The sequence below is a fragment of the Pungitius pungitius genome, chromosome 5 (genome assembly GCF_949316345.1).
Source record: "Pungitius pungitius chromosome 5, fPunPun2.1, whole genome shotgun sequence".
In the NCBI taxonomy this organism is placed as follows: Eukaryota; Metazoa; Chordata; class Actinopteri; order Perciformes; family Gasterosteidae; genus Pungitius; species Pungitius pungitius.
Genome location: NC_084904.1, coordinates 1,279,572 through 1,305,036, shown reverse-complemented (window position 1 = coordinate 1,305,036; position 25,465 = coordinate 1,279,572). Strand labels below are relative to the sequence as shown.

Here is a 25,465-nt window from a genome sequence, read left to right as displayed (position 1 = left end):
AACTCAGCCCTATTAAATTAGATTAATTTGAAAACTGTATTTTGCATAGGCAGGAAAGAGGTCTGAGTTGATTTGCCGTGACACTGGTTAGGAAAGTTCACGGCAGCTACTAAGAAAGAAAGTATTTGTGTTTCTTTGTGTGTATGTGTGAGGGCCTATTCGTTTGTGTATGAGCACGCATGTGCACGCGCACATCTTAAAAGCTGCTCCTGCTAAACCCACGTTACTTTGATTGACAGGTGGGACCTGCCTTCACACACCACACCGCCCGCCCAGCGCGCCCTCGGCACGGCAGCTCCTTCCTACGCCCTGATTGCTCAGAATCTGCGTAGCTCAACCAGGTCAACAGACTCGGTGCAGCTAATGGAGCGCCTATTGGTCAGCTCTGCAAACTGCATCACCGTCCCCACGTGGAGAAGTTGCTGTGATTGGTCCGGACCTGTTCTGTGGGCTGGCTTACATTTTCGGTTAGCTCGGCAGCGTGAAACCGCGTGAGAAAGTTGCCACTGAGGTAAAGCCGAGCTACACGGAGGAGTCCCGCCGCCGCTCCGGGGAGTTGTTTTTATTCAAATGTACAAAATATGTACTCCTTTTTCGTGTATTCTCTTTTGGATGCATTCAAACTCTTCCGGGAAGTAAATATTTCATATTTTTGGTAACTTTTCGACCGCCAAAGGACGACCGCGGCGAATCAAGTGGGAACTCTTCGCTGCAATTAACGTGTGTGTGTGTGTGTCTCTCTCTTTCTGTGTGTGTGTGTGTGTGTGTGTGTGTGTGTGTTGCGCTGACTGAAAGCCCACAGTTCGTGGTAGTCAGTTGAGGGTCTGCTGGTTTGACTTTTCACTTGTTTTGTTCGCCTCTCGCCAACGTTACTCGGAATACATCGGATCTTACGCTGAAGAAAACAAGACGCCGCAGTGATTCCTGCCCTTTTTTTTCTCCTCCATTTCTCACCTGGTACACGCCGTCCACCCCTCCCCTTTTCACCCGCCTCCGGCTAACGAGCGGTTTCCCGTGTTTTTCCGGTTGGTTAACGGCCGCGCTTGCCGGTGGAGCGGAGGAGAGACGACGACCGGAAACGGCGAGTGAAGCGCGAGGAGCGTGAAGCGGTCCGTGAACCCCGGACGGAGCGCTCGATTCTGTGTGGCATCACCGCTGGTTGGCCCTCACGATAACGCCCGATGGATTCGTGCCCGTGATCCGGAGCACCCCGCGTCTCCCCTCTGCCCCCAATTTGATCCCTCGAAGCTGGGTTTTTTTTTTTTTTTAAAGGAAGGAAACGGTTGCATCCCTCCCGGAGATAATAATGTTTCCCCAGGGGCGACACCCGGTAAGTCTCGTGCCTTCCTGCTTTAAACAGTTGTTCAAAGCCGGGGGGAGAAATCGTCGCCGTTACCTCTTTGTTTGACCTGTGCCTCTTGTCGGTTTACTTTTAACCCCCTCCAGACTAAGCCTATGTCTGAATGAGTCTCTTTCTTCTTGTTAATCGGGCCCCGCATCTGCCCTGCGAAGCAGGATGTGATTGATAATGCTGTTTGCTTAATAACGGCTAATAATTAAAAGTTGTTGACATGTGAGCCCGGAGACGATCAGATGCAAATTGTAGGCCACATAATGAGGCACTATGATGTTAATAATCCTGTGTGTGTGTGTGTGTGTGTGTGTGTGTGTGTGTCAGACGCCCCACCAGGCTCCAGGCCAGCCCTTCAAGTTCACCATCCCAGAGTCACTGGACCGCATCAAGGAGGAGTTCCAGTTTCTTCAGGCACAGTACCACAGGTGGATAATACAAACGATCACATTCACATGGAAGGCCGCTCTGTCTTTATGGGTGTTACGTTGGACAATTTCCCCATTGTCATCGGCCCCTCTAACACCAAACCTCATCCTAACCACAGTCATCCCCTTTACCATAATGAACAAAACCCCACCTCTGGCCTCGTACTAACCCATAAACCTGGATTACATAAAAGTGCGCACACACACACTCTCGGCAGACCCAGGCCTCAGTGTTCGCGCCTATGCTGCGGTAGGTCTAAGTCTGGGTGATGGTTGAGAACCAGAGGGTGGCGTGTGGGCTCAGGCTTTCATAAATCACTCCTTATTTTCCCCTGTGTGTGTAGTCGTGGGTTAATAAAAGACTGCTTGAGTCTGCAGATTTTCTTTGCTTTTTGTGGTAAGGCTTTTACTTATTTTTGTTAGACATTTGGCTGCGACAGGTGAATGCTACTGACCTCCAAAGTTTTGTTTTCTCACCTCTTCTTTGACACTACACACTACAAGAGTAGGGGTTGTAACAAACCCTTTACTGCCCAAGAGACTCCTATAACTCGACAGAACCATCTTCTCAATTTCACTTGTGCTTTTGATCAGTGAGCAAAGGAAAGGCTGGGTCAGATGCGACTGTTTAAAGTGTCTTTAAAGTTGTATGTGTTACAGTTTAACATTAATGATCTACTAACCTGACTCCGAATAAGCGGTTGAAGATGGATGGATCTACTAATGGAGAATAGCTGGAAGATAAACATCATCACTGTTCTTAATTGAAATGTTTCAAGCCAAAAAGAGTCACACAGGCATGTGTTTGTTATTGTAACATTCTAGTAAATGTTGTGTTCTTGTGTTTTTCAGCCTCAAGATGGAGTGTGAGAAGCTGGCCAGTGAAAAGACAGAGATGCAGCGACACTATGTCATGGTGAGATCCATGTGACACTTGCTTCATTCTGCCTCAGTGTGACTATGGCGTTTGCCCATGCCCACGCTGCTCGTAAAAAGTGAATATTCCTAAATGAATACTGTTATCCCATCTGAATGAAGGGATGAGGCAAAGTCCTATTCAGAGCACAGCAACATGAACGCTACTTGGCAGAGAGTTTCCCCTCAGACATGCTGATGAACCTGCAAATGTCAGATTACTTTGCTCCAATTTGCAAAGTTTCGATTCTGATTAAACTGAGCTCTAGTTTTTAAACCAATTGAACATTTCACTAAGTTTACCGTTTTCATTTCAAACAAAGTGAGGTCCAATCTGAGTATTTTTTTTAAAGCCTTAAGTGTAACACTGAAACAAAACAAAAAGTAGACTCGAATGCAACACTGAATTGTTTGCAAGCGTCTGCTTTGCCTCCCTGGGGTCAAAGGTAAAAAGCTTTTAATTACACGGAAAGTGGTTTAGTTGCACTGAGAATGACCCGGTGCGACACAAAAAACGGCAACCCTGGTTATTACAACAAAACCCATGCAAGGTCACGCAAATTCTCTGAGCTGCTTAAGTTTCCAAATTCTTTTCACTGACATGACCTTCTCTCCTCATCAGTACTACGAGATGTCTTATGGCCTCAACATTGAAATGCACAAACAGGTATGGTTATGCTTATCTGTCCGCCTTTTCTTTGCACCCGGTGTGTTTCTGTTCGTCCCTGCACCTCTCCTCCCTCTCGCTCATAGTGCGGTTTTGATGTATTTGGTGTGTAGGTATGTGTGTGTGTGTGTTTGTGATCGATGGGGCTCTGTCTCTATTTCCCCAGTTAGGGCCGGCCGGCTGAGCCCAAAGGCAGGATGAATGGCTCTGTAGATTGATTGGTGCTGTCTAGGGGAGCCGCCTGCTTTATTACATTAGAGGGGCTGGGCTGAGGAGGGCAGAGGAATCGATCATGGTGGTGCCGGCAGAGGAGAGACGTGGGAGGCCCCCCCCCCCCCTTTTTTTTTTAGAAACAGGACGGCAAAAACACGCCAAACCACACTTTGGTAGAGCACACGCCAATGTGTGCGAACACAAAATGCCAAAAGGACACTTGTTGCAATGTAAGGCAAGTGCAACCGTCTACAGCCATAAATGATGTGTGCAAACATTTGGGGACGTGCACACAAACAGATTGTCGAACATGTGTGTGCATGCGTGTTTGCATATTCACATACAATGCAAGCAAATCTATCATGGTTAAGCAAGTAGACCCACAGAGAAGGTGGTGAGAACCCCCCACCCCCTCAGGAGTGGGGTGAAGGGCTTGCGGCGTTAACCGGTAATTATCACAACTATCGACCAGTCAGACCAGAGGAAATTGGAGGTGGATTGGCCTGGCTGCTTCATAGATTAGTTTTGTTCCTCATGCGCTCCTTCTCCAGTATTCTCCCATTTTTATGACCCGAGGCCTCCCCCTTCCTTTCGGGCCTTTCTCACTGTCCATTTCAAACTGGGGGATTTTCTTCTTCCTACTGCTACACCCCACTCCTCGTTTTCTTTTTATTCGGCTCCTTTTTTTGTTTTATGTCCATGTGAAGCTACTGTTCTTTCATTGTGAGGGAGATGCACCTTCTATTGTCCAAGCACACATAAACACACACACACTAAAGCTCCAGGGGAGGTCATTAGCCCGAGGCTGCAGTTGTCAGAGCAACAAGCCTCTGTGGGCGGAGGGGGGGGGTACAGGGGATACACAACAAACTCGCCTCCTGCTGAGCAGCTACTCCGATGTGTGTGTGGCAGCAATGTGCCAATTATATGTGTAATGGGAAGCCGGTTCCCTGTTAGCACATGGTGTGTGTGTGTGTGTGTGTGTGTGTGTACTTGCATCTTCTCTGTATTCTCAATTGAACCACTCTCTCAATTATATCATTATCATGGTGAGGATGGCGCACCATAGCAATTTTCCAAACAATGACGGTATTCAGGAGCTGATATGAAAACTGTGTTTTGTCAGTACTCGTGAGTTTCTGTTAACTTTTTATAGTTCTTCCTCCAAATGTTCTTTACTGTGTGTAATGAGGCCCCATTTCCGGTTTGACTATTTGAGTCCTTGTTTTGTTTAATCCCTGTTAATTTTGTGAGTTATCTTTAGTAAGATTATCCGAGTTGACCTGGTAGTAGTTGGTCAGATAAATCTCAGACAACCTAATCACTGAGCTATTATACAAGGCTAATTATAGGCTTACAACCCAGGATTCTGAGACTGGATGTGCAGATGCAGTCTTCCTAAAACAGCTCTGAAGTCAGAGCTTCATAGGCAAGGAATAAGTTGGACATTATCAGATTGAGTTACAGTGTGTAGAAGTCAGCAGCTCATTTGCTGGCTCAGTATTTCTACTGAGCTGAAAGCATGTTGTTTGGGTGACTCTTTCAAATTAATCGTAGAGAGGTTTCAGTTCCAGATGCCTTGGGTGTACGTACACCTGGCCAGCAGTGTGATTTAAGCTATGACCAGACTCTTCACACAAACGTGGCACAGAGTTGTAAGACAAAGCAGTTCCATTCAAAGGTCAGACTGACCTTCCCTTACAGCCTGCTGTGTGGTCAATATGAAAATGTAGCTGTCAATCATAAATGGTGTAAAACAGATGTGCATTTATCCATTGACGACTTTTCACACTGTGGAGATGAGTGTCAGACATGTTGTGAACTCCTGACACATGGAACTGCAAAGTGTTCTGAAGGCTAATGATCCCTTTTGATTCCATATTCTTTCATTCTGTATTAAGAGTGAAGGAATTTATGTTTTGTAAAGATTTTACTTTAAGTTCAATTCTCTCCCCCTCCTTTGTTTTACCAACTGCTCTGAAGTAGTTGTAAATTGTCTAGATTTTAAAATGTTATATGTATATTTAGTTTTTGTCATCTGTATTTGCATCAAAACACAAAGGGCATTAGTAGTTTTTAATAATGTATTATCTAATTATTACAACATATGCTGCTTAGAAATGGTGTTAAACAGATCATAATTCCATCTTGAATATCTATTCAATAGCCGTAACCGCCTCAAAACAACTGTATTTATTCAAGTCTTGTACACAGGATAACGATATAATTCACCGTTCCCTATTACTGATGGTCACTAACTGAAGCTTGACTGTATCATCATGTAACTAAGTGAACGTAATGGGCAAAATGAACAAATTTCGAATTGGTTTTCGCACAACACATGGCTCTTTAAAGCTTTCACAGTGCGTGGGTCACCTTGTGTCTTTATGTGCGTGTCCAATGCTCCTCATTCCCGCTTCACCGTGGCCCCCTTTGTATCAATTTGATTTGATGATGTATGTAATATGAGTGCCCTTATCTGATTTGATACCACTGTGGGGGTATCCAGTTTCAGCCAATTGTTGCCACCTCCGGGGGTTTGGGGGCTGGCGGATGTGTTGGCATGGATACCGGGGGAGAGTAAATGAAGTTAGTCACTGATGAGATTATGTTGAAGTGCTGATGGGAAGCGGAACAAGAGCACAGAGGATAGACAGAGAGCGCAAAAGAATTACGACAGGCGAGAGAGAAACTTGAGCTCACTATGATGATTGGAAAATCCTTTTGTGGTGTCTGTGATGCTGAAAATGTCATACACTAGATTTGTGTGGAAAGGCCAGGGAAGTGGCTGGGTGTCCTTATCATACTTTTAAGGGGTGGGGTTGCATAGATTTGTTGGCCAATATGTTGGTTGGTGCACTTGTCTTACTTTATTGGTGTTACTGAACAGCTGTCTTTTCCAAATGAATGTAATTATGTTATTAACAATTCTGTTCCTCCATCAGACTGAGATTGCCAAGAGACTAAACACCATCTGTGCCCAAGTCATTCCCTTCCTCTCACAGGAGGTAAGCATGTGTGACTTTGAGCTAAAGATGGCATTTATGCACAAGTGTTTCTGCAAGCTTTACTGATAAATTGACTGGTCTTCCTGAACATTGTTTTGTTTTGCAGCATCAGCAGCAAGTGGTCCAAGCCGTGGAGCGAGCCAAACAGGTGACCATGGCAGAGCTAAACTCCGTCATCGGAGTACGGGGCCTGCCAGGCCTTCCACCAACGGTGTGTATTCCTTTTACTCACCCTGTCTTCACATATTTCATTATTTACAAAAGAAATTGAAAACCTGTGAATAATGTAATTCTTGTTATTTTATAAATCAGTTTGCATAATAATAATCATTGCCCATAAACACAACATCTAGCATCAACCGACATGAAGGACGATGTAGAACACATGAAGGAATTTGGAGCGAAACTAAATAACACAAGAGAAAAATTGAAACCTAATGATTAAGATACTTTAGTCTTTTTTTATGAACTATGAGTCCATAAACTGAATAGAACTGAAACCGTTAGATATACATCACCCATCCGTTGCCACTGTGAGAAGTCTGAGAATGGCAGAACTATCAGTGGCAGAATTGTGATGAGGTGTTTATTGAAAAGATGTCGGCATGTGATGGGTGATGGGGCATGACCGGCTATTCAGCTAAAGGGATTGGCACGGCGAGTGTGAAAAGAAGTTACAAAGGCCAACTTTTTGCTTGCGGCTTGGCTGTGATGTGAAGGTGAAAGGAGAGACAGGCTAGAGTTGTTGTTGGGTGGGATGCGAGGTATTTGAGAATGCTCTGCTTTATGGGAGCCGCAGGGGCTTGACCGGCGGGAGGTGAGGCCATGGGGGCGGGTGGGAGGGGATTGTGGGAGAAGGCGGGGGCCTTCCAGCACCAGCCTAGCAAAGCTGCGAGCAGTGAATCTGAAGAGTTAGATGTGAGGTGGGCTTGTTAGTTGGCGTGGACTGGTGGGGGTCTGTGTGTCTGATGGGGGAGAGGTGGATTTGGCCGTTGCTGTTTGAGTCTTAATTGCAGGATTTCAGTGTTTGTAAAAGGGGGGAGGGGGAAGGGGGGGTCACAGCATTGCCCTTACACTCCCCTCTTCACCCACTCCTCCCCTCTCCCACGCCAGCCTGTCATTCACCCCGTTTGTGAGTTAAATGAGTGTAATGAAGCATGTTGCCCCTAACTTTACACACACACACACACAAGCTCACACTAACATCCCATGACAAACCGGGCTCTTGTGCTTCCACCAATACTTCCCCTCCATTTACTTCATCAGGGCTCCTGTTTGCAGAAGGTTGTGTGTGTTTGCATCGGTTTGTGTGCGTCTGTGTGTAGCAGAGCGTGCATTTCTGTTCTCCCGAGACAACATCAGGCTGGGGTAGGATCATTCTGTGAGTGTGTACGTGCGTGCCTTGTGTGTGTTTGTGTGTAGGCTAAAAGACTGTTTTGTTGTTTTGCTCTCATTCGTTGGGGCAGGACACAGAGAGTGATAGATGGGATCGAGTCGAAAAGAGAGGGCGGGGGCTCGGGAGGGGGAGTAGGTTAGTCAATTAGGCGAGATAAAAGTCGGTTTGACCTTCAGCACTCCTTCCACCCCTGCCGAGTCGCCTCCTGTGCCCCCCCCCCCCCCCTTCTCCTGTCCTCTCCCCCCTTCCTCCACCCCTCCCCGTGGCGAATCAGTGAGCTTGGATTCCCGCGGCTACTGTCTGAGGAGGCAATAACGATGTTTTGGAACACAAAGGCATTTCACGCTCAGACGAGCGCCTGATTTGGTGTGAAAGAGAGAGCAGGGCTGCCAGCCAAATTCTCTCTCTGACCCTCTTCTCTCCTTCTCTCCTCCCCTTCTCTCCTCAGCCGCCTCACCCCCTCACAAGACCTGACAGTGCAGGCAGCAGCTGGGGCTCCAGGCTCGCTCGCCTGCCCCTCCACTTCTCCGTCATTCCCTCCTTAGCCTCCCCCTTGCTTCTCCCACCACATCCTCGGGCTCTGGGCTGTGATCCCAGCTGTCAGTATTGTTCAGTGTTTGACCCCAGAGGGAAGGGGGGGGGGGGGTTGGTGTGTATGGGGGAGAGGATGTGTTCGCCGCCTTGTAGACTGCAGCAGCTCGTTGAAGCGCTGTAAACCCAGACACTGAAGAAACTGTCCCATCTGTTGAAGGATTCAATTTGGCCAAAAATCTCTATTGATTAGCGTACAGAGTGCTATTGATTTCCTCCTATTGATGGCTCACTTTTATTCACGGACAAGTTTTTGCTGTCAGACATAAACATTTTGCACCTTTAAGGCAGCTGTATTACGTATTTTTTCTTTGATCTACGTTTAGTCAGCTCTTCAATCTGTCCTGGTTTAAAAAAGGCACTGCTTCTATTTTAGTGACAAATATTGTTAGTTTGGGTGGGATGCATTGCGCGCTTTAGACTTACAACACCTCAACTGTGCCGTGTGTTATCCCGTAACCGTTATTTTTCTCTCAACCCTGCTAACCGCCGCTTTCTTGTCTCTGCACAGCAGCACCTGTCTCATAACCACAGTGGTGCCCCTGTGCCCCTCACCCCTCACCCATCCGGCCTCCATCCCTCTCAGCTGGGCGGTTCAGCTGGCCTCCTGGCCCTATCGGGAGGACTAGGTGCTCTTCCCCCCCACATGTTGGGAAAAGATGGCGGCGATAAAAAGCCCCACATGTCTGGGCCGGACTCGCACTCGTCAGGACCCGACCACCTGAGAGGTGACAAAAAGAACACAGCGGAAGCACCGCTTAAAATAGAAAATGTCGGAAGTGGAAGAATTCCCTTTTAAAGCCAACATCCATATTGTTCAACATCATAGTTCTCAAAGATGCTGATATTCATTTTTACCACATTCATCTTTATTCTAAATGGTGACGAAATGGATTGGTCTGCTTCTAATTCAATTTTTCTCAGTGAACTTGTAGGTTGGCGTCACATTTTTAACACATTCTTCTTCCTTTCTGATTTTATTCCATTTGCTGCTCTGTTGCACATCCAACCCTATGACCTCGACTGCAAATACGCATTTCCGATGGCAATAGAACGAGAGGCCGGCACAGTAAGTATTTCGTTCCGCAGCAATGTTTACTGTTCTGTTTAAAGGAATTTGATTTCTTTCTGATACATTTTGTTCTCAGTTTGACTTTGACAGCTCAATAGTTGGATAAGTCTGTCTTTGCTCAGATCACACTGAAGACAAAACTAATTTAAACCTGTCTGCTATCAAGTAAATTACATTAAGTTGACATATAGCGGTTCCAGGGAAGGATCAAATTGTTTGTATTTGCACAATATAAAAATGATGGATACAAACAAGAAGGAAAAAAAACCATCATAAAGAAGAACTCTTTTAAAAAAGAACTCTTTCATTTACCATTTATATCTTAGGTAAAATGCACCTGTTGCTGGGGCAGGCTCTTTTTGTCATTTTAATGGGATTACTTTTATTGTTGCTGTAGTGACCCAATTTCCCCTCAGGGATCATCAAAATGTCATCTTTACATGTCGTCATGCATTAAAGCCCCTTGCTTTAAAATGTATTTGTTCGTACCACTGAATTAGCTTCCGTGCTGAAGTCGTATATTTTAGTGTGTGTGGATTTGGAGGCTAGAGCTGTGCCTCTTTTAGTTCTGCCCCAGATCTGCTCTAAACTGTCAGCTTCCTTTTCTTTTCCAAATGATCTTTTTTAGCATACATACACACACACACATACATACATACACACTCACTCCTCCAGCCTAGCCTGCATTGTTGTGCCTATTTAACACCTCACTGAGCAGATTACCCCCCCCCCCCCTTCCCTCCTCCCACCGCCCCTGATCCCACGCTTAAAGACTCTCATTGTGTTTAATATCACCACTACTGAGAAGAGAGGACTTGGAATGGGGAGGGAGGGAGGTGGGGGCAGCAGTCATATGATGTGTGTGTGTGTGTGTATGTGTGTGTGTGTGTGTGTGTATGTGTGTGTGTGTGTGTGTGTCACAGCGAGAGACCAGGAGAAAAACTGAGGAGGGGTGCGCGGGGGGTGCTTATGTTTTGCGGGTCAGTGCTCCTGTGCTCAGCTCAGTAAAACCTTTCAATGAAGGGGGAAGGGAGGAAGAGGGGAGGGGGTGAAGGAAGGGGCCTTTAGCGGAATACAGATTTTCACCCCCCTCCCCCCCCCCCCCCAACCCCGTCTCTTTCCCTCCCTTGTCCCTTGTCACCCTTTCTTCTCCTCCACACTCTCACACCCTCCCTCCATCCTCTCTGTCCTCTAATCTCATCTCCTCCCGTTTCCCTTTTTTCTCACCCTCCTCCCCTCCTCTCTTAGCAATTCCTCCTTCATTTACCCTTTCCCCGGTCAAAGCCCAAGCGCCCGCACATGTGCACGCGCATGTGTGTTTGTGTATGTTGGATGCACATTTCATTGACAGGCTGAGACTATAATGGACTCAACATGAAGCTCTAATCCATTAACAATAGGATCCGTTAGTCAGGAGGCCCAAAGGGGGGGGGGGGGGGGTTGTGTGGTGTGTGTGTGTGTGTGCGCGTACGTACGTACTTTTGGGACACAAGAGTGTTATGCAAGTGACGCACACACACACACACGTAGGCATGCAAACCTGCAGCTTGTCACAAGCCAGAAGGGGGAGCACTGATAGATTTTGAGAGCCACTTAATGTAATCATCAACTTCAGAGGCGTGTGTGTGTGCGTGCGTTTGTGTGCGTGTGTGTGTGTGTGACTGGCCGTTGGTCAAGTGAGGAAAAAGGTTGCTGTTAAAGTGTTAGTGCTGCTTATTCATGCTCCTGTGAACTTTTAGCCTATTTGTAAGTAAGAGTCTGTTTTTCTAACCTGCGCCACATGTGGCTGAATAGCTGTTATAATTAGGGGGGATGTTTCAGATGGTTTAGTGAACTCCAGCCGCACACACACACACACACACACACACACACACACACACACACAGCTTAACACAAAGTAAACTAGAAAAATGGCCAAATTGTTTCACCTCTGCAAATCCCTTATCTTAATTTCTATCGTCCTCCAAACTCCTTGGAAACTTTTCATTCTATTTTATTTTACACTGTCTTATTTTTATTAATCTGCTCTCCTCCTACTCTACTCTTTGCTTTCATCTGCAGAGTAACTCATCGCTGCCAGAAAGTCTTCGGAATTCAGATAAGCGACGCAACGGACCAGAGTTTCCAAATGACACCAAGAAACGCAAGGTTGAAGACAAGGACTCCAGCCACTATGTAAGAACCGGTTCTGCTGACTTTTTATTTGTGCAATTTTGAAGTGAGGGGAACTCATTTATGACTTTTATGCAGTATTCACTGCCTAAATATTCACCTGCAGGTTCCTTTGAACGGCCTGTTTTAGTGAATCATTTCTGACTATCCTCTGCTATGTATTTGTGTTCTAATTGATTTCAGGACAGCGATGGGGAGAAGAGTGATGATAATTTAGTGGTGGATGTTTCGAATGAGGTCAGTATTTAACTTTTTTTGTTGTTGCCTTCTGTGTAGTCTGTGGGTTATACTTTCTGTTTAAATGAACCACACTAAATTCCAAGTTGTCTATTGAAGTGACCTCTTCGATTTAGGAAAATGTCCACAGCACGTAGTGTTTTGTCCTCAGCTAGTTAAATGAATCAATGTCTTTTATCAGGATCCATCCTCCCCCCGCGGCACGCCTCTGCCCTCCCCTAGAGAAAATGGTCTGGATAAAGCACGTCTTCTCAAGAAAGACCCCTGTAGTCCAGCCTCTACTGCGTCATCAGCCAGCTCCTCCTCCCTCAAGTCCAAAGAGATGGCACTGGTAGGGATGGACAAGACACGACCATTTAGATAAGAGGGCTGAGGTTTGAATACATGTGTCAGTAATCCCAGTCTTCTATCTGTGGCAGCGAGACAAAGCGGGGACACCTGGACTTAAGTCGAGCACACCCACACCCAGAGGGGACTCCACCCCGGGTCCGAGCGCCACTCCAGGAACCCGGCCCAGTCTATCAAAACCCCCATCAATGGAGATGCCACATCCAGCCAGTAAGTCCAGTATAAACATGTTTTAATAATTACATGATGGTTTGTTTTATTTAATTTTTCCTCGAGAGCTGAAAGCATGTGTGGAACCTCCAAAGTCTGCGTGGCTTGAAGGATACATTTTATCCACAGAAATATTCTATCGGTTAGATGTGTCTAACCCCCTCTCCCCCCCCCCCCCCCCCCCCCCCCCAGCTGCAGGTCTGCGGACCCCCCTGGCCGTACCCGGCCCATACCCGGGGGCCTTTGGCATGTTACCACATGGCGCAGGGATGAACGGGGAGCTGGCAGGTGCAGCCGGAGCTGCAGCCTACGCTGCTGGATTACACAACATGTCGCCTCAGATGAGTGTCGCTGCCGCCGCTGCTGTGGCTGCGTACGGCCGCTCACCTATGGTGAGTGGGAAGGCTTCAATGTGTTTTGGTAAAGTAGTAAATGATAGCGCAGCTGAAACCTCTTTAAAGTATCAAATAGACAGGAGGCAATTTCTATACATTACTCATTGTTGAAATAAAATGTACATAAAACCTTCTAACCAGACATTGACGCTTCAGTTTTTTGCTGAAATATTGCCTCTCAGTCCTTGTATTTACAGCTTTACCCAAGCACATAAGTGTGAGCTAATTTTCATTGAATTTTCTTGAATTTTACCCCTGATTACATATTTTTAGTACTGTACAGCAAATGTATTATATTCTATTTTGTCTTCTCAATGTAGCTTTTCCAGAAAACTGATTATTGCTTTACAATTACATATTCCAGATATCTAAATGAAAATCACACACCCCTTGAAATTACATCTACTCTAACTTCTCTGTTAACCATCAAAATGCTGTTTTTTTCTCTTTTCTTGAGCATTGTATACTGCAGCGTGTGAATAGTTGCATGACAGTATTTATATAGTGGGCATGGTGTGCATTTCGTTCAATCAGACCCATCTCTTTACCGTATTTGCATTGTGGTAATTACACTGTTTAAATAGGTTTAGTAGACTCACAGCTGTCTCCCGGCAACACTTGATATAAACTCAGGTTGTGTACTCACCAGCTGAATGTGTGTGTGGTGTTGGATTGTGGGGGAGCACAAGTACTGACTGAGCTGCCTCTGTGTGTTTGCTAACTCTTAAACTCATTCAGATTTAGAGGGTGTGTGTGTGTGTGTGTGTGTGTGTCCTCCACACTGTTTGTTTGCTGTGTTCTCATGAGTGTTTGTGTTCCGTTCCACATGTTATAATTGACGTCTGTGCATTTTGCCAATGCCTATGGGTGTGCGTTTGCACTGTGCTCATAAAATATGTGTTCTATCATCAAGGTGGGTTTTGATCCCCATCCTCACATGAGAGTTCCTGGAATGCCTCCCAGTCTGACGGGAATCCCTGGCGGCAAACCGTAAGTGTGTTTGTGGCTGCTTGTTTGTTTGAGGGCCGATGCCTTAATTGCCCCGTGGAAAAAGTGATGCGTCCTAGAAAAATTGCTCATTATAACGTTGTCTACATTTCATCCTCCGCTCTACCACCAGGGCTTATTCTTTTCACGTGGCGGCCGACGGACAGATGCAGCCTGTACCGTTCCCTCCAGATGCTTTGGTTGGCCCGGGGATTCCTCGCCATGCCCGTCAGATCAACACACTGAACCACGGGGAGGTGGTGTGCGCCGTTACCATCAGTAACCCGACCCGACACGTTTACACAGGAGGGAAGGGTTGCGTCAAGGTCTGGGACATCAGTCACCCAGGAAACAAGAGCCCGGTGTCGCAGCTCGACTGCCTGGTGAGTGAGCTGATGGGTGGGTTCACAGTGCAAGGATTTTTGCACTGTACAAAACACTTCATTGGATTATATTAAGCTATATGTTGTATGTATGCATGTATTCACAAGTGTTGTATTGGAATCATACAAAAGATTGAATACATTCATTGTCCATGCCCCATCAGAACCGAGACAACTATATCCGCTCCTGTCGTCTCCTCCCTGATGGTCGGACACTGATTGTGGGAGGTGAGGCAAGCACGCTGTCAATCTGGGATTTGGCCACGCCCACTCCCAGGATTAAGGCAGAGTTGACATCATCAGCACCGGCATGTTACGCGCTGGCCATTAGTCCGGACTCCAAGGTCTGCTTCTCCTGCTGCAGCGATGGAAACATTGCGGTCTGGGATTTACACAATCAGACACTAGTCAGGTAAGAGACTTTGATGCATGTGCAGCCCTTTACACAAAAGGGAGATGCTTATTGTCACTGTCTTTTCTAACCCCCTTTCAACCACAAAACTCAGTCAGCAGAATCACAGCCTTGGCTGATTTAGAAATACACCAAATAATTAGAAATAGTACTACAAGAGTGTCTGATGATGGGAGGAGTGTGTGTGTGATACACAAACTGCCCGGGCGTCCTCCAATTGCTAGTGGGCCTTTTTCAAAAACATTTTTTCTTTTGTTTATCTCTGATTGTAAGTGTGTGTGTGTGTGTGTGTGTGTGTATCCTGCAGGCAGTTCCAGGGCCACACAGATGGAGCCAGCTGTATAGACATCTCCAATGATGGCACCAAGCTGTGGACCGGAGGCCTCGATAACACCGTCCGCTCCTGGGATCTGAGAGAGGGACGGCAGCTGCAGCAGCATGACTTCACATCACAGGTACACTTTTATCAACACACGGTGTTTCCTTGACCTGCCTTGAAAAGCGTTTTTTAAAAGTGAAACTAAATAAGACTTCAGCTGCTGGCTAAATGTAATATTGGCTGCCTCTTCTGTCCAGATCTTCTCCCTCGGCTACTGTCCGACAGGAGAGTGGCTCGCTGTTGGAATGGAGAGCAGCAACGTGGAGGTCCTACACGTCACCAAGCCTGACAAATACCAGCTTCACCTTCATGAGAGCTGTGTGCTCTCCCTGCAGTTTGCCTACTGTGGTAAGCAACACTGTCAATTTACTGATTTTGTCCTCCTTCAAACAATCACCATTACAATTTCTTTTACCTCAGTGTTGTCTCCCCCCTTTTTTCTTTCTTTATTAAATCTGATAATATAGTGCAGGCAGGACATTGCAATTGCTCATTGTGTTTGTGTGTGTCTCTCCGTCCAGGTAAATGGTTTGTGAGCACAGGAAAGGATAACTTACTGAACGCTTGGAGGACACCCTATGGAGCCAGCATATTCCAGGTTGGGACAACAGATCACTGCATGTACTTTATAATAGCTTAACATAGATAATACAGCAGCACAGCATTGTTTGGATACACACCCTGTCTTATTGGCTGCATCAGCACGGATCTCTGTCAGCGTTACGTCTGTATAGTATTAATTATTGAGCAGTCTTGATTGTAATGAGAGCCTATAACAGTTATATTTGCCAATAGTATTCTTGTAAAATGTATTAGACAAACAGAAGTAGCATCGTTTTCTTTTTGTTGATTTATGACCAACCTTCTTCTATTTTTTTTTTCCTTCAGTCTAAAGAGTCATCTTCGGTGTTGAGCTGTGACATATCTGTGGACGACAAATACATTGTCACTGGGTCAGGGGACAAAAAGGCCACTGTTTACGAGGTCATCTACTAACGCTGCCGATAGAAAGCAAGGACACTCATTCCTTCCCATGCAGGAGCCAGAAATTCGCAAACACGAGTGACCTTGATGGCACTTTTTTCCTGCTCCATCTGCTGAGGTGGCAGAGAAAGGAGACAAACGTTTTACATGCACACATCTGTTATGATTGTGTACTTACCTCCGTATCAGCTGGGAAATGACTGGAGCAGCTGGATGTTTAATGGAGGGAGACAGATTATTTTGATGTTCTCGTCCTTTGTGCTCCGGACTGCGAGGGAATCCGATAACAGGGACCAAACCAGGACTGTGCTGCTTTGCTTTGACTGGGACCAGCTCACCTGGAGAACACTACGACGAGCATTAGATTTTCAAATACACTTGATGCAGTGTCATGACCCGGGGCAGAGACCCCCGGGAGGAACACTCCACCGCGAGGACCAACATGATGTCGGACGGGAAGAGTAAAACGGGGACAGAACCCGACAAAATCCCAGAGAGACGGAGGAGGACGGTGATTTAAGAGCATGTTGGATGGAATTTAGTCGCAGTCGGACAATGCTGGCGGCGTGTTGGTCTCTCAGCTCTGACTCTCTGACCACGGAACCTCAGCTTGCTGTTCTGACAAGCCTACACTGAAAAGTACCTTTTCTGTCTGGACAGTAAGTCCCATCCTCAATAAAGTGCACTGTAATGGTAGCTGTCCACCCAGACACTGAGTACACACACACACACACACACACTCTGAAGGCCCTGTTGACGTGTTGAGCATCATGCTACTGTTGAATTTTCGGATGGGTTGGTTTGATCAACATGAGACAAACTATGTTTTCGTAGTTCTCACCGGCTTTGGGTGGCAACAAAAAGCATTCACGTACTTGGATAACAATTGTCTTAAAAGAGAATTTACTCTAAAAGTACAATTTTCTTTTTTGTTTTTTATTTCTAATGATCTGGTTTGAAAGACCAATTATTGGAGGAAAAAGTTCAGGAGAATTAAATAATCCCCATTTTGATTTATTCATCCTCGTTTTTTGTAGAACAAATTTCTTTCTCGACTTCAGCTTTGACATAACTGCACTCCAACATAAGCCGACATGTGATTTCCTTACCTCACTTCTTAGCCATTCCCCTCCATTTTTGAGCTGCAGTGTGAATTACAAGCAGCACGTGTTGAGAGAGGCTCCCCTTCTACACCTGAACAAGGTGAGAACATTTCAGAGACGCCTCATTGGTCAGCTGGATGTAGCTTCAAATGTACAAACAGCGACTTCATGTTGAAGTCCAGACCTGCGCCTGCTGTTTAATGCACTACATTTAGTTTGTGCCCTCTGTGCATTAAGAGTTCATAAGGATCAGACATAGTAGTGTCCAAATGATCTTTTTCCGTTTTAAGTTAAATAACATTTTCAATTCCTTCACTAAACAAACCTCTTAAAACAATTTAGTTTTTTGTACCGTTCCTTCTTTCTGCTAATATTGTTGAATGAGGGACATCTGTGAAATTGTCATTAAGTACAACTGTGTCCTGTTGGATCCCTCCGTTAGTCCTCAGTCCACCAGTGGAAGGTGCACTTATCCTTCAGCTTCAGGAAGTGTCGGTCCTTTTCAGCCATTCATTTCATGACTTATCGCTTACTTCTGTCTGTTGAATGATTGTAAAAATGTAAATGTTTGTTTTTTGTCTTTTTTTTTTTTTCATACAGGACATGCTTTAGAAATAACTGTTTTTGTACGTCTTTTACATGGAAAGAAATGTCTAATCAGGAGAAATACTAAATGGTCTTAATGCTAGCTAATCTAAAATGATTGAAATATCTAGACAATAAATGTGATTTTTCTTTTTGTAATTGGAGTGGTCTTTGACTTTGACTTTGCTCAGAAATGTGTCCTATACCTCAAATTTCTGATTTACTGATAGGTGCCTGAATGGAATGGAGCCTCCGCTGGTATTGATGTGCCGGGCGACTCCACTTGACCCAACTGGACAAAGGGGTTTGCTGCACGTCGAGCATTGCTTTAATGAAACTACTCTGCTTGACTGGAAGTGCCACATCCCCCAAAAATGTTGCATCCGTAGCCTACTTCTCTCCTGAACTCCTGTGTGTTGGTGACATGAGAACGAGATATAACTCGGATTACGCGGCTTATGTTTTGTCAGAATTCAAAGCTTCTTTGATTCCCACAAATTGGCTTATGTCCTGAGGATGTTTTGTTTTCGCCCCGTGATGCTTTTACACGCATCATTGTTACATGTATGATGATGGAAAAGCAGTTTCACGTACATCAAGTCAGTGTTTCGCTTAGAAATCACAACTATTGATATCACTGGCATATGAAACGCATTCCTCCAACAAAGTTACTCCACAAACGTGACATCTCTGCTGAAGGCAGGTCCAGCTTCTCCTCCAGCAGAAATCCAATCATCTCACCTGAGGTTTTTCTCTTTTTTTTTTTTAACTCCAGAGACTGAAATGTGAAACCTGGTTTTACGATCTCACAGAACCAAGCTGCTGCTCGTTCCCTCAAGCTGCAGCTTTGTTTGTCCTGCGCCGCCACATGACCCGTCCACATTGTTTTCCTGCGTTTAGCTTCAGCTGCAGCTTGTGTGGTTGTGAATAGCATTGAGTGGGCATGGGGAAGAAAGAAGGCGCTGGGTGGCCCACTCGGGCCAACCGGGAATGTTTCAGTTTGCAGGAAGCAGAAGTTACCGGTGATCTTTTGTGGATTTTATTTGATTCTCCCCCCCCCCCCCCCCCCCCGGCTTGTGTGGTATTGATATGGATGGTAGCAGAGCTGAGCAGCTGTTCAAATCAACTGTGTTAAACAACCAAGTCCGATCCTCTGCTTAATTCTAACACCCGCAACAAACAGACGAGCTCTCCCATGATGTAAACTGTAAATCTGATTAATTACTGTGAATTTATAATTCTCTGTGTATCCCCGGCTCCGTCGGACACACCCGCGCGTTGTACTGTGCGAGGTGATTATGTGGCAATTTGTGTTCCGAAATGAAAGCTGATCCTCGAGGAAAGAGATTAGTTGAGAAAATGTCACTCCCAAGTTTTCAGTTTCTCCAAACAAAAATGTCCAAGCTCTGAAATCCCAGCGTTTCTCTTTTGATCACCACCGTTGCTGCCTCACTGATACACAGACGGATTATTTCCCCTAAATCTCCCAAAGCCCTAATCCTATTTATCTCAATGCCACACAAAAAAAAAAGGTGCTCTCCCACTGCCCGGCTTATGTGTGCAGTGCGGATGAGAGTGTACTTGTATTTCTACATTTCAGGGGACCGGTTCAGGACACGATGTAGAGACATCGTCGACATGGACATAATGGTCCATTTTAATGCTTCTAGCTATTTAATATGGGAATTCCACACACAAAATGGTTGTGTGATGGAGTGTGTATGTGTAATATAGTGGCTTTATTATTTTTTGTGGATTTGGTAGGCAACCTGATCTCTAAATATTGAATAAATAATATTAAATAAAAGTGCTTAAAACACAATTCTACACAAATCTACTGCTCAGCAGCTGGTTGATAACTAGTGTACAGTGAGCTTTATCTAAGATTTCTTTAAATAAATATCGGCGCAGAGACCATAATGTTACATTTTGGACATGCGTTCCAAACACGCTGCAATGCTCAAATCACACAACTGCGAGCAGCCAGATGAGGGCAGCTGCTGCCATTGTGAAGAAAACCAGTTCTTTAAAACCATTACGTCCTGTTACGCCGTCTTCCAGCCTCCTATTCCTCCGTTCTCTAGTCTCCATTTCAGTCTCGTGTGTGTTTCCCTGCTCCCTCTCTTCTACCTTCTCTGAACGCCTTCATCCACCCAGGTCTTCCTTTTTTCTCTTTCTTTTCTTTTCTCTTAGTCCTCCCCAGGCCACTCACTACCTGCCTTTCTCCCACTTTGTCTTTGTTGTCCCAAAGTGCTTATCTTTCACTTTACAAACCAATTTTCTCTCCCTTAGTCCCGTAAAGTAAAAAAATACCTTCCTAATTCTCTTCCTCTGAGTTTATTGGCTTTGTCCTTTTGTGCCCATTCTTGCCAAAACCTCGGAAGCGAACCATTTCTGCTTTGCACTTTTTGTGTGTGTGCTAATGAGCTTAAAGCTGTCTCCCTCCCAAGGTGATGTGCCATGCTGAGGTGATCAGCACAGCTGGAGCTGCAGGTATCAGCCTCAAACACCTGCCTGGTCGAGCAAGACCACACGCACACCTACACACAAAATGAACACACACTTGTACAGAGGAAGCCAATTTCCTCTCTTCTCTTTCCCGCTCCCACACATAAAATGCAGAATACATCTACTTCTATGTCTCACATACTGTATACAAGCACACACACACGTCTTTTCATATGCACACACAGACGCACACACATTTAACTGACTGCTGCACAAGGGCGATAGCACAACTCTGTCCTGTCAACATGCAGGATAATCAGCTGCTGGGGATTGTGGGTAAGCTGTAATAATCCCTCGCATGGAATATGGAAACCATCAGAGTTATTCAATAGGACAGAGATAAAGGTGTGTGTGTGTGTGTGTGTGAGGCGTTTCTATTGCTACATCTCCACCTACAGTTAACACACACACACACACACACACCAGCAGCTACATATGAGCCCCCCCCCCCCCCATGGTCCGTGCCAAAAAGAGCAACTAAGTCTTAATTGAGGACCACATCCAGAACGAGCCTCATTTAGTCAGAGAAACACCAGGGAATACGGCACCACATGTATCTGTCGACTCTTAATACAACAGAGGCTTCAACAGTCAAATGAGGAGATGAGTTTTAGGGATACTGCCACAATCCTTTCTGAATCGACTATCCAAAAGTCCCCTTTTGATCTGTCAAATGGTTAAATATTAATTTAATATTCAATTATTATGAATAACATATTCAGAATTGCAAGTTTCTTCATGTCAGAAAAAAAAAGTTGAACATGAACAATAAAATGAATGTTTTAGACAATGTTATTTTATACTAAAATCACTAGTATTGTAAACAGCCCCACGCAAACCTTTCTGTGATCACTGATCAGATAATACAGCAAGCACTCTTGCATCCAATAGTGTCCCACTGGATTCTGTCCCGTCATAGCGTGTTGTAAGAAAGTGTCCTGAAAAATGTCCTGGTATAATGCTTAGTCATCAACTATTCATAAAAAAACATAGTATAGTAAAAAAAATGGATATTGAACTTTTGGACTTTTAAAAAAGTTTAATGAAAAAAGCATTTGGATTACGAGCAAAGAAATTGATTAACCTGTGTGCTGTGTTTTCTGTGTATCCATTTGTGGATATATATCTATTTTTGTTTGTTTTTTCTACCTTTGTCAACAATTAAATTTAAAAGAAGCAATGACCAACTTCCACATGCTTCATAAGGCATTATGACTCCTTTCTCCTCCCTCTGGGTCATGCTAATCCTTCTTCTTCTTCTTCTTCTTCTTCTTCTTCTTCTTCTTCTTTCTGGGGCTCTGTGACTACACATACACACACACACTTGGAGGGCAACATGCTTTCTCTCATAATTATGCCGGAGGAAAGAGCTAACAACGGACGTGCATCCTGACGGACTCTGGATTTTCCTGGTGTTTAATCAGTTAAATATGCATGTGGCTCTGTGGCTAATCGTATGCTTAATCTCACTAACACTTTTTATGGGATTGCCAGCTACGGCAAGGATTACCGCACCACAGATCACCACCGGATTTCCATAATCCTCTACTTCTGATAAAACTCTGTTTGTCCCCCATCTCCTGCCTTTTTTCCTGCTATGAAACGTCACCCATTTATTTTGTACATTTTTTTATTTAGCTAAAGGCTTTTAATTCTAACTCAGTGTCTCACAATCACATGGGGGGGGGAAAAGAGAAGAACAAATGGCAATAGGTCCATAAAGTCTTTTATCGTATCATAATTACTATCGTAGTATAATATTAAGGCTATGAATTAAATACTTTCTTTATTTTTGGATTACATTTCCACCAGTAGAAATCTGTAGAAAGGAAAATCACGCACTGAACTGTGGTTATTTTTGTATGTTATAAGCAGTATGTTGCTCCTCTGTGTGAGTATCTTGTGAGTTTTTTTTTTTCTAGATCTCCTGCTCTCTCTCTCTCCACCATTTTCTGCTCCAAGGGTCCAGAGAATCCTCTCATGTGAGGTGAAGCTATGATAAAGTAAGCACAGGGGAAGAGGAGGAAGAGGAGGGGGCACGGGGGGGGGGGGGTCGGGAGCGGGGGGTAAGAACGCTGGGGACAGCAGACTGAGAATTAGGCTGGGAGTTGAATATGCTCAGGGGAGGACAGATAGAAGAAAGGCCATCACAAAGGGGGACAACAAGACGGGGGAGGGGGGGGGGGGGGAGAAAGGAGGGGGCGCAGAGGTTTAGTGGGGGTGGTGCAGGAAATGGGCCTTTAACTGTATTACACTCTGGCAGCTCCATCTCCATCACTTTGTGGATGAGTGTGTGAACTCGTGCGTTTGCTTGAAAACCGCGCGTGCGTGTGTGTGTGTGTGTGTGTGTGTGTGTGTGTGTGTGTGTGCGTGTGTGTGTGTGTGTGTCAATGCGTTAGTGTCACACCCATGGGGCTGCTGCTCCGTTAGTGTTCAGCCATAATCAGCCCCTATTTCCCTCCTGATCCATCTCAAACTCTATGTTCCCCGCCCCCCTCCCTCTTCTATTTGTCACTCTCCCTCACACACCCACTTAACACAAACACACAAGCACGCACTCAGATAGTGTAGGTAGGTGTGTGTGTGTGTGAATTGATTCAGCATTTGCCCTTTCTAAGCATTCTACAAGCTCCATTGACCTCTCGCTCTCCACTAAGCAGCATCTGTTTCACACTCCACTACTGCTGTGTGCCATATCACTCCATCTCCCTCTCTCCACGTGTCCCCTCTGTCCTCAGCTGTCCTCAGCTGTCCTCAGCTGTCCGCTCTCTTTTGTCTTTCAATGTTCCCCTTAGTTTCACCCTGTGATTTGCAGAATCGGATTCCTTTTAAGCCTCTTTTACCCTCTGTTTCTTCTTCCTCGCTTCAACCTTCACATGCGCCGTATTGATTAAGGCTCAGTTAGACAGAGGGAAAAATCTAAAGTCCTTAAAGTCTTTGAAAGGGTCTTAACTGCAGGTTTTGACCGCTTCCTGGTGGGACACTGGATTTAAAAAGCCTAATTGGTCAGTGGCTACTGGTCCTCGAGTCCATAGACCAGGTATGTCAATCCACTGTATCATGTTAACACCTTTAATACTGTAGCATAAAAACATATTTATAAAATATCTATAAATATTAGGGCTGTCAATAGATTTGGAAAAAAGAACACACAAACTAATCACACTTTAACCACATTTAAAAGTTTTTGTTGTTGTTTTTTGACACAGTAACTAGTAGCCTAGCAGCTAGCTTAGCCTAACGGTACCTAAAGTGGTCCGCTTCCAAAAAACACCTAAAGACCATAAATAAACAAAGTTGCGTTAACCGCGTTAAAGTATTTTATTGCATTCATCTTGGCCACATTAATTGCATAGATTAACCTGTAAATGTTGACTGCCCCAATTTATATTCATATGTCATTTTTTTTTAAACTGAATTATAACTGCGGAGCATTTGTATGTATAAAGAACCGCTCATGTACATCACCAGTGACAAAAGGCTCCTGTGTTGTCGTCACGGGGCTCTCAGGTAATAGAGACTCTGAATACAGGCAGTTGGTCTCTATTCCCCCCCCCCCCCCCCCCCCCCGGAGAGAGTGCAAGACGGGCTGTGACTCACAGCTCGGAGAGAGGAGATAATTACTGTTTCCTCCTCACCTTTCCTCCTCTCCACCCCCTCGATCTCTCCATCCCTCCGTTCTTCCCTCGACGTTCTCTGCTTCTCCTCCTCTTCAGCTGAGTGATTGCCCCTCATTAAAAATCAGAATAAAACATTGTTAGTGCGCATCGTTAGGACGCCCCCCCCCCCCCCCCCGCCCCCCCCGCCTCCCTCCCTCTCTGCAGCCCACTACTCCGTCGTTAGCACTCAGCGCCGCCGCTAAACGAGCGGCCTTTGAGGAATGTCATTCTAATTCCAATTAGCTCTTCAGGCTTGGAGGGGAGCCAAGTCTCCGAGAAAAACACCAAAAGCCGCGCGCACGCGCACGCGCACACCCACGAGACGCCAGGAAGGGCATGCACACAGGAGCAGACCGCACCGAACCCAGCGCACATGCTTCAAACAAAGCACACACACACACACACACACACACATTCACGCATAGCCACATTGGAGCTACGTGCACACTCATTTCCAAGAGACCAAACACACACTCAACGGATGCACACTGAATACAGAATAGCAGCGGCTAATGGCTTTGGCAGCACTCTCATAGGGACCTGAAGAGCAATTAGGCTCCAAACTACACATTGTAAATCCCCTCTGATTAGAGAGAGTGTGTGTGTGTGTGTGTGTTTGTGCGTGTGTGTTAAGCGCTGTTTATCTGCCACCAATTACCTCGCCTTGCCACAAGAGACACACATGGGATAAATGGAATCTATAAACACACACACACACACATGCAGACTCAGGCAGAGTCAAACACACTCTCACATGTACTCATGTAATTGTGCAAAGCAATATAGCAAACACACACACACACACACACACACACACACACACAGAGTAGCTGTCTTATCGGTTTATGTTGGTTTGACTTGAGGATTTAGTCACATGACCTGCAAGACAGGAGCAGCCAGGCGCCAAAACTCATTTCCACCTTCAAAGACTCCCTTATCTCCTCAGACGCTGCGTGTGTGTGTGTGTGTGTGTGTGTGTGTGTGTGTGTGTGTTCATATGCACCCCCGGCATATGTGTTTGCCTGTATGTGTATGGATGCTTGTGAATGTGTGTGTATGTGTGTGTGTGGTTGATGTCTTGTGACAGATAGAAACTCACAGCAAATCACTGTCTCATCTGCATCACACACACACACACACACACACACACACACACACACACACACACACACAAGGAAAGAAAGCCATGTAGCGATAGGCCGACAGACAGATAGATGGGCGGACATAGAGAAAGGACAGACACACACCAGTGCAGGAGATTGGAGAGAGATGTGTTTACAGAGGAGAGGAGACATGAAGAAGAGCCACATCTGATTCTCTGTCACATTTCTTTCAAACAACAGATCACAAACATGGTGGGCCCCGACCGAGCTCAAAGTTCACACGATGCCGACTTGAAAAACGATAACAAACTGTTTTCCGACAGCTCGCGTAGCACAGGAAGAAACTCTCATGTGACCTG

At 45.4% G+C, this 25,465-nt stretch overlaps 1 protein-coding gene across 2 annotated transcripts; it reads left to right on the top strand.

The window, feature by feature from the left end:
- The first annotated feature begins 485 nt into the window (after positions 1–485).
- On the top strand, positions 486–17,990 carry LOC119225374 (transducin-like enhancer protein 1). 2 transcript variants are annotated; one of them, XM_037483184.2, is made up of 20 exons: positions 486–1,330; positions 1,679–1,779; positions 2,632–2,695; positions 3,317–3,361; positions 6,520–6,582; positions 6,689–6,793; positions 9,084–9,297; positions 9,622–9,638; positions 11,703–11,816; positions 11,997–12,050; positions 12,232–12,381; positions 12,470–12,608; positions 12,801–13,000; positions 13,917–13,993; positions 14,124–14,373; positions 14,538–14,785; positions 15,093–15,240; positions 15,362–15,512; positions 15,686–15,762; positions 16,053–17,990. In XM_037483184.2, the coding sequence occupies exons 1-20, from the start codon at positions 1,307–1,309 to the stop codon at positions 16,158–16,160; spliced, it is 2,349 nt and encodes a 782-aa protein (XP_037339081.2). In that variant the 5' UTR covers positions 486–1,306; the 3' UTR covers positions 16,161–17,990. The 2 variants fall into 2 exon arrangements, with proteins under 2 accessions (XP_037339081.2, XP_037339080.2); XM_037483183.2 differs by having other exon boundaries at positions 9,081–9,297.
- The last annotated feature ends 7,475 nt before the right edge of the window (positions 17,991–25,465 follow it).

What these genes read in the sequence shown, in the direction of transcription:
- LOC119225374 (XM_037483183.2), top strand. Translation starts at nt 1,307, where the DNA reads ATGTTTCCCCAGGGGCGACACCCG. An exon ending in CACAATCAGACACTAGTCAG is followed by an intron (nt 14,786 to 15,092) that starts GTAAGAGACTTT and finishes TGTATCCTGCAG; the next exon opens with GCAGTTCCAGGGCCACACAG. An exon ending in CCTGCAGTTTGCCTACTGTG is followed by an intron (nt 15,513 to 15,685) that starts GTAAGCAACACT and finishes CTCTCCGTCCAG; the next exon opens with GTAAATGGTTTGTGAGCACA.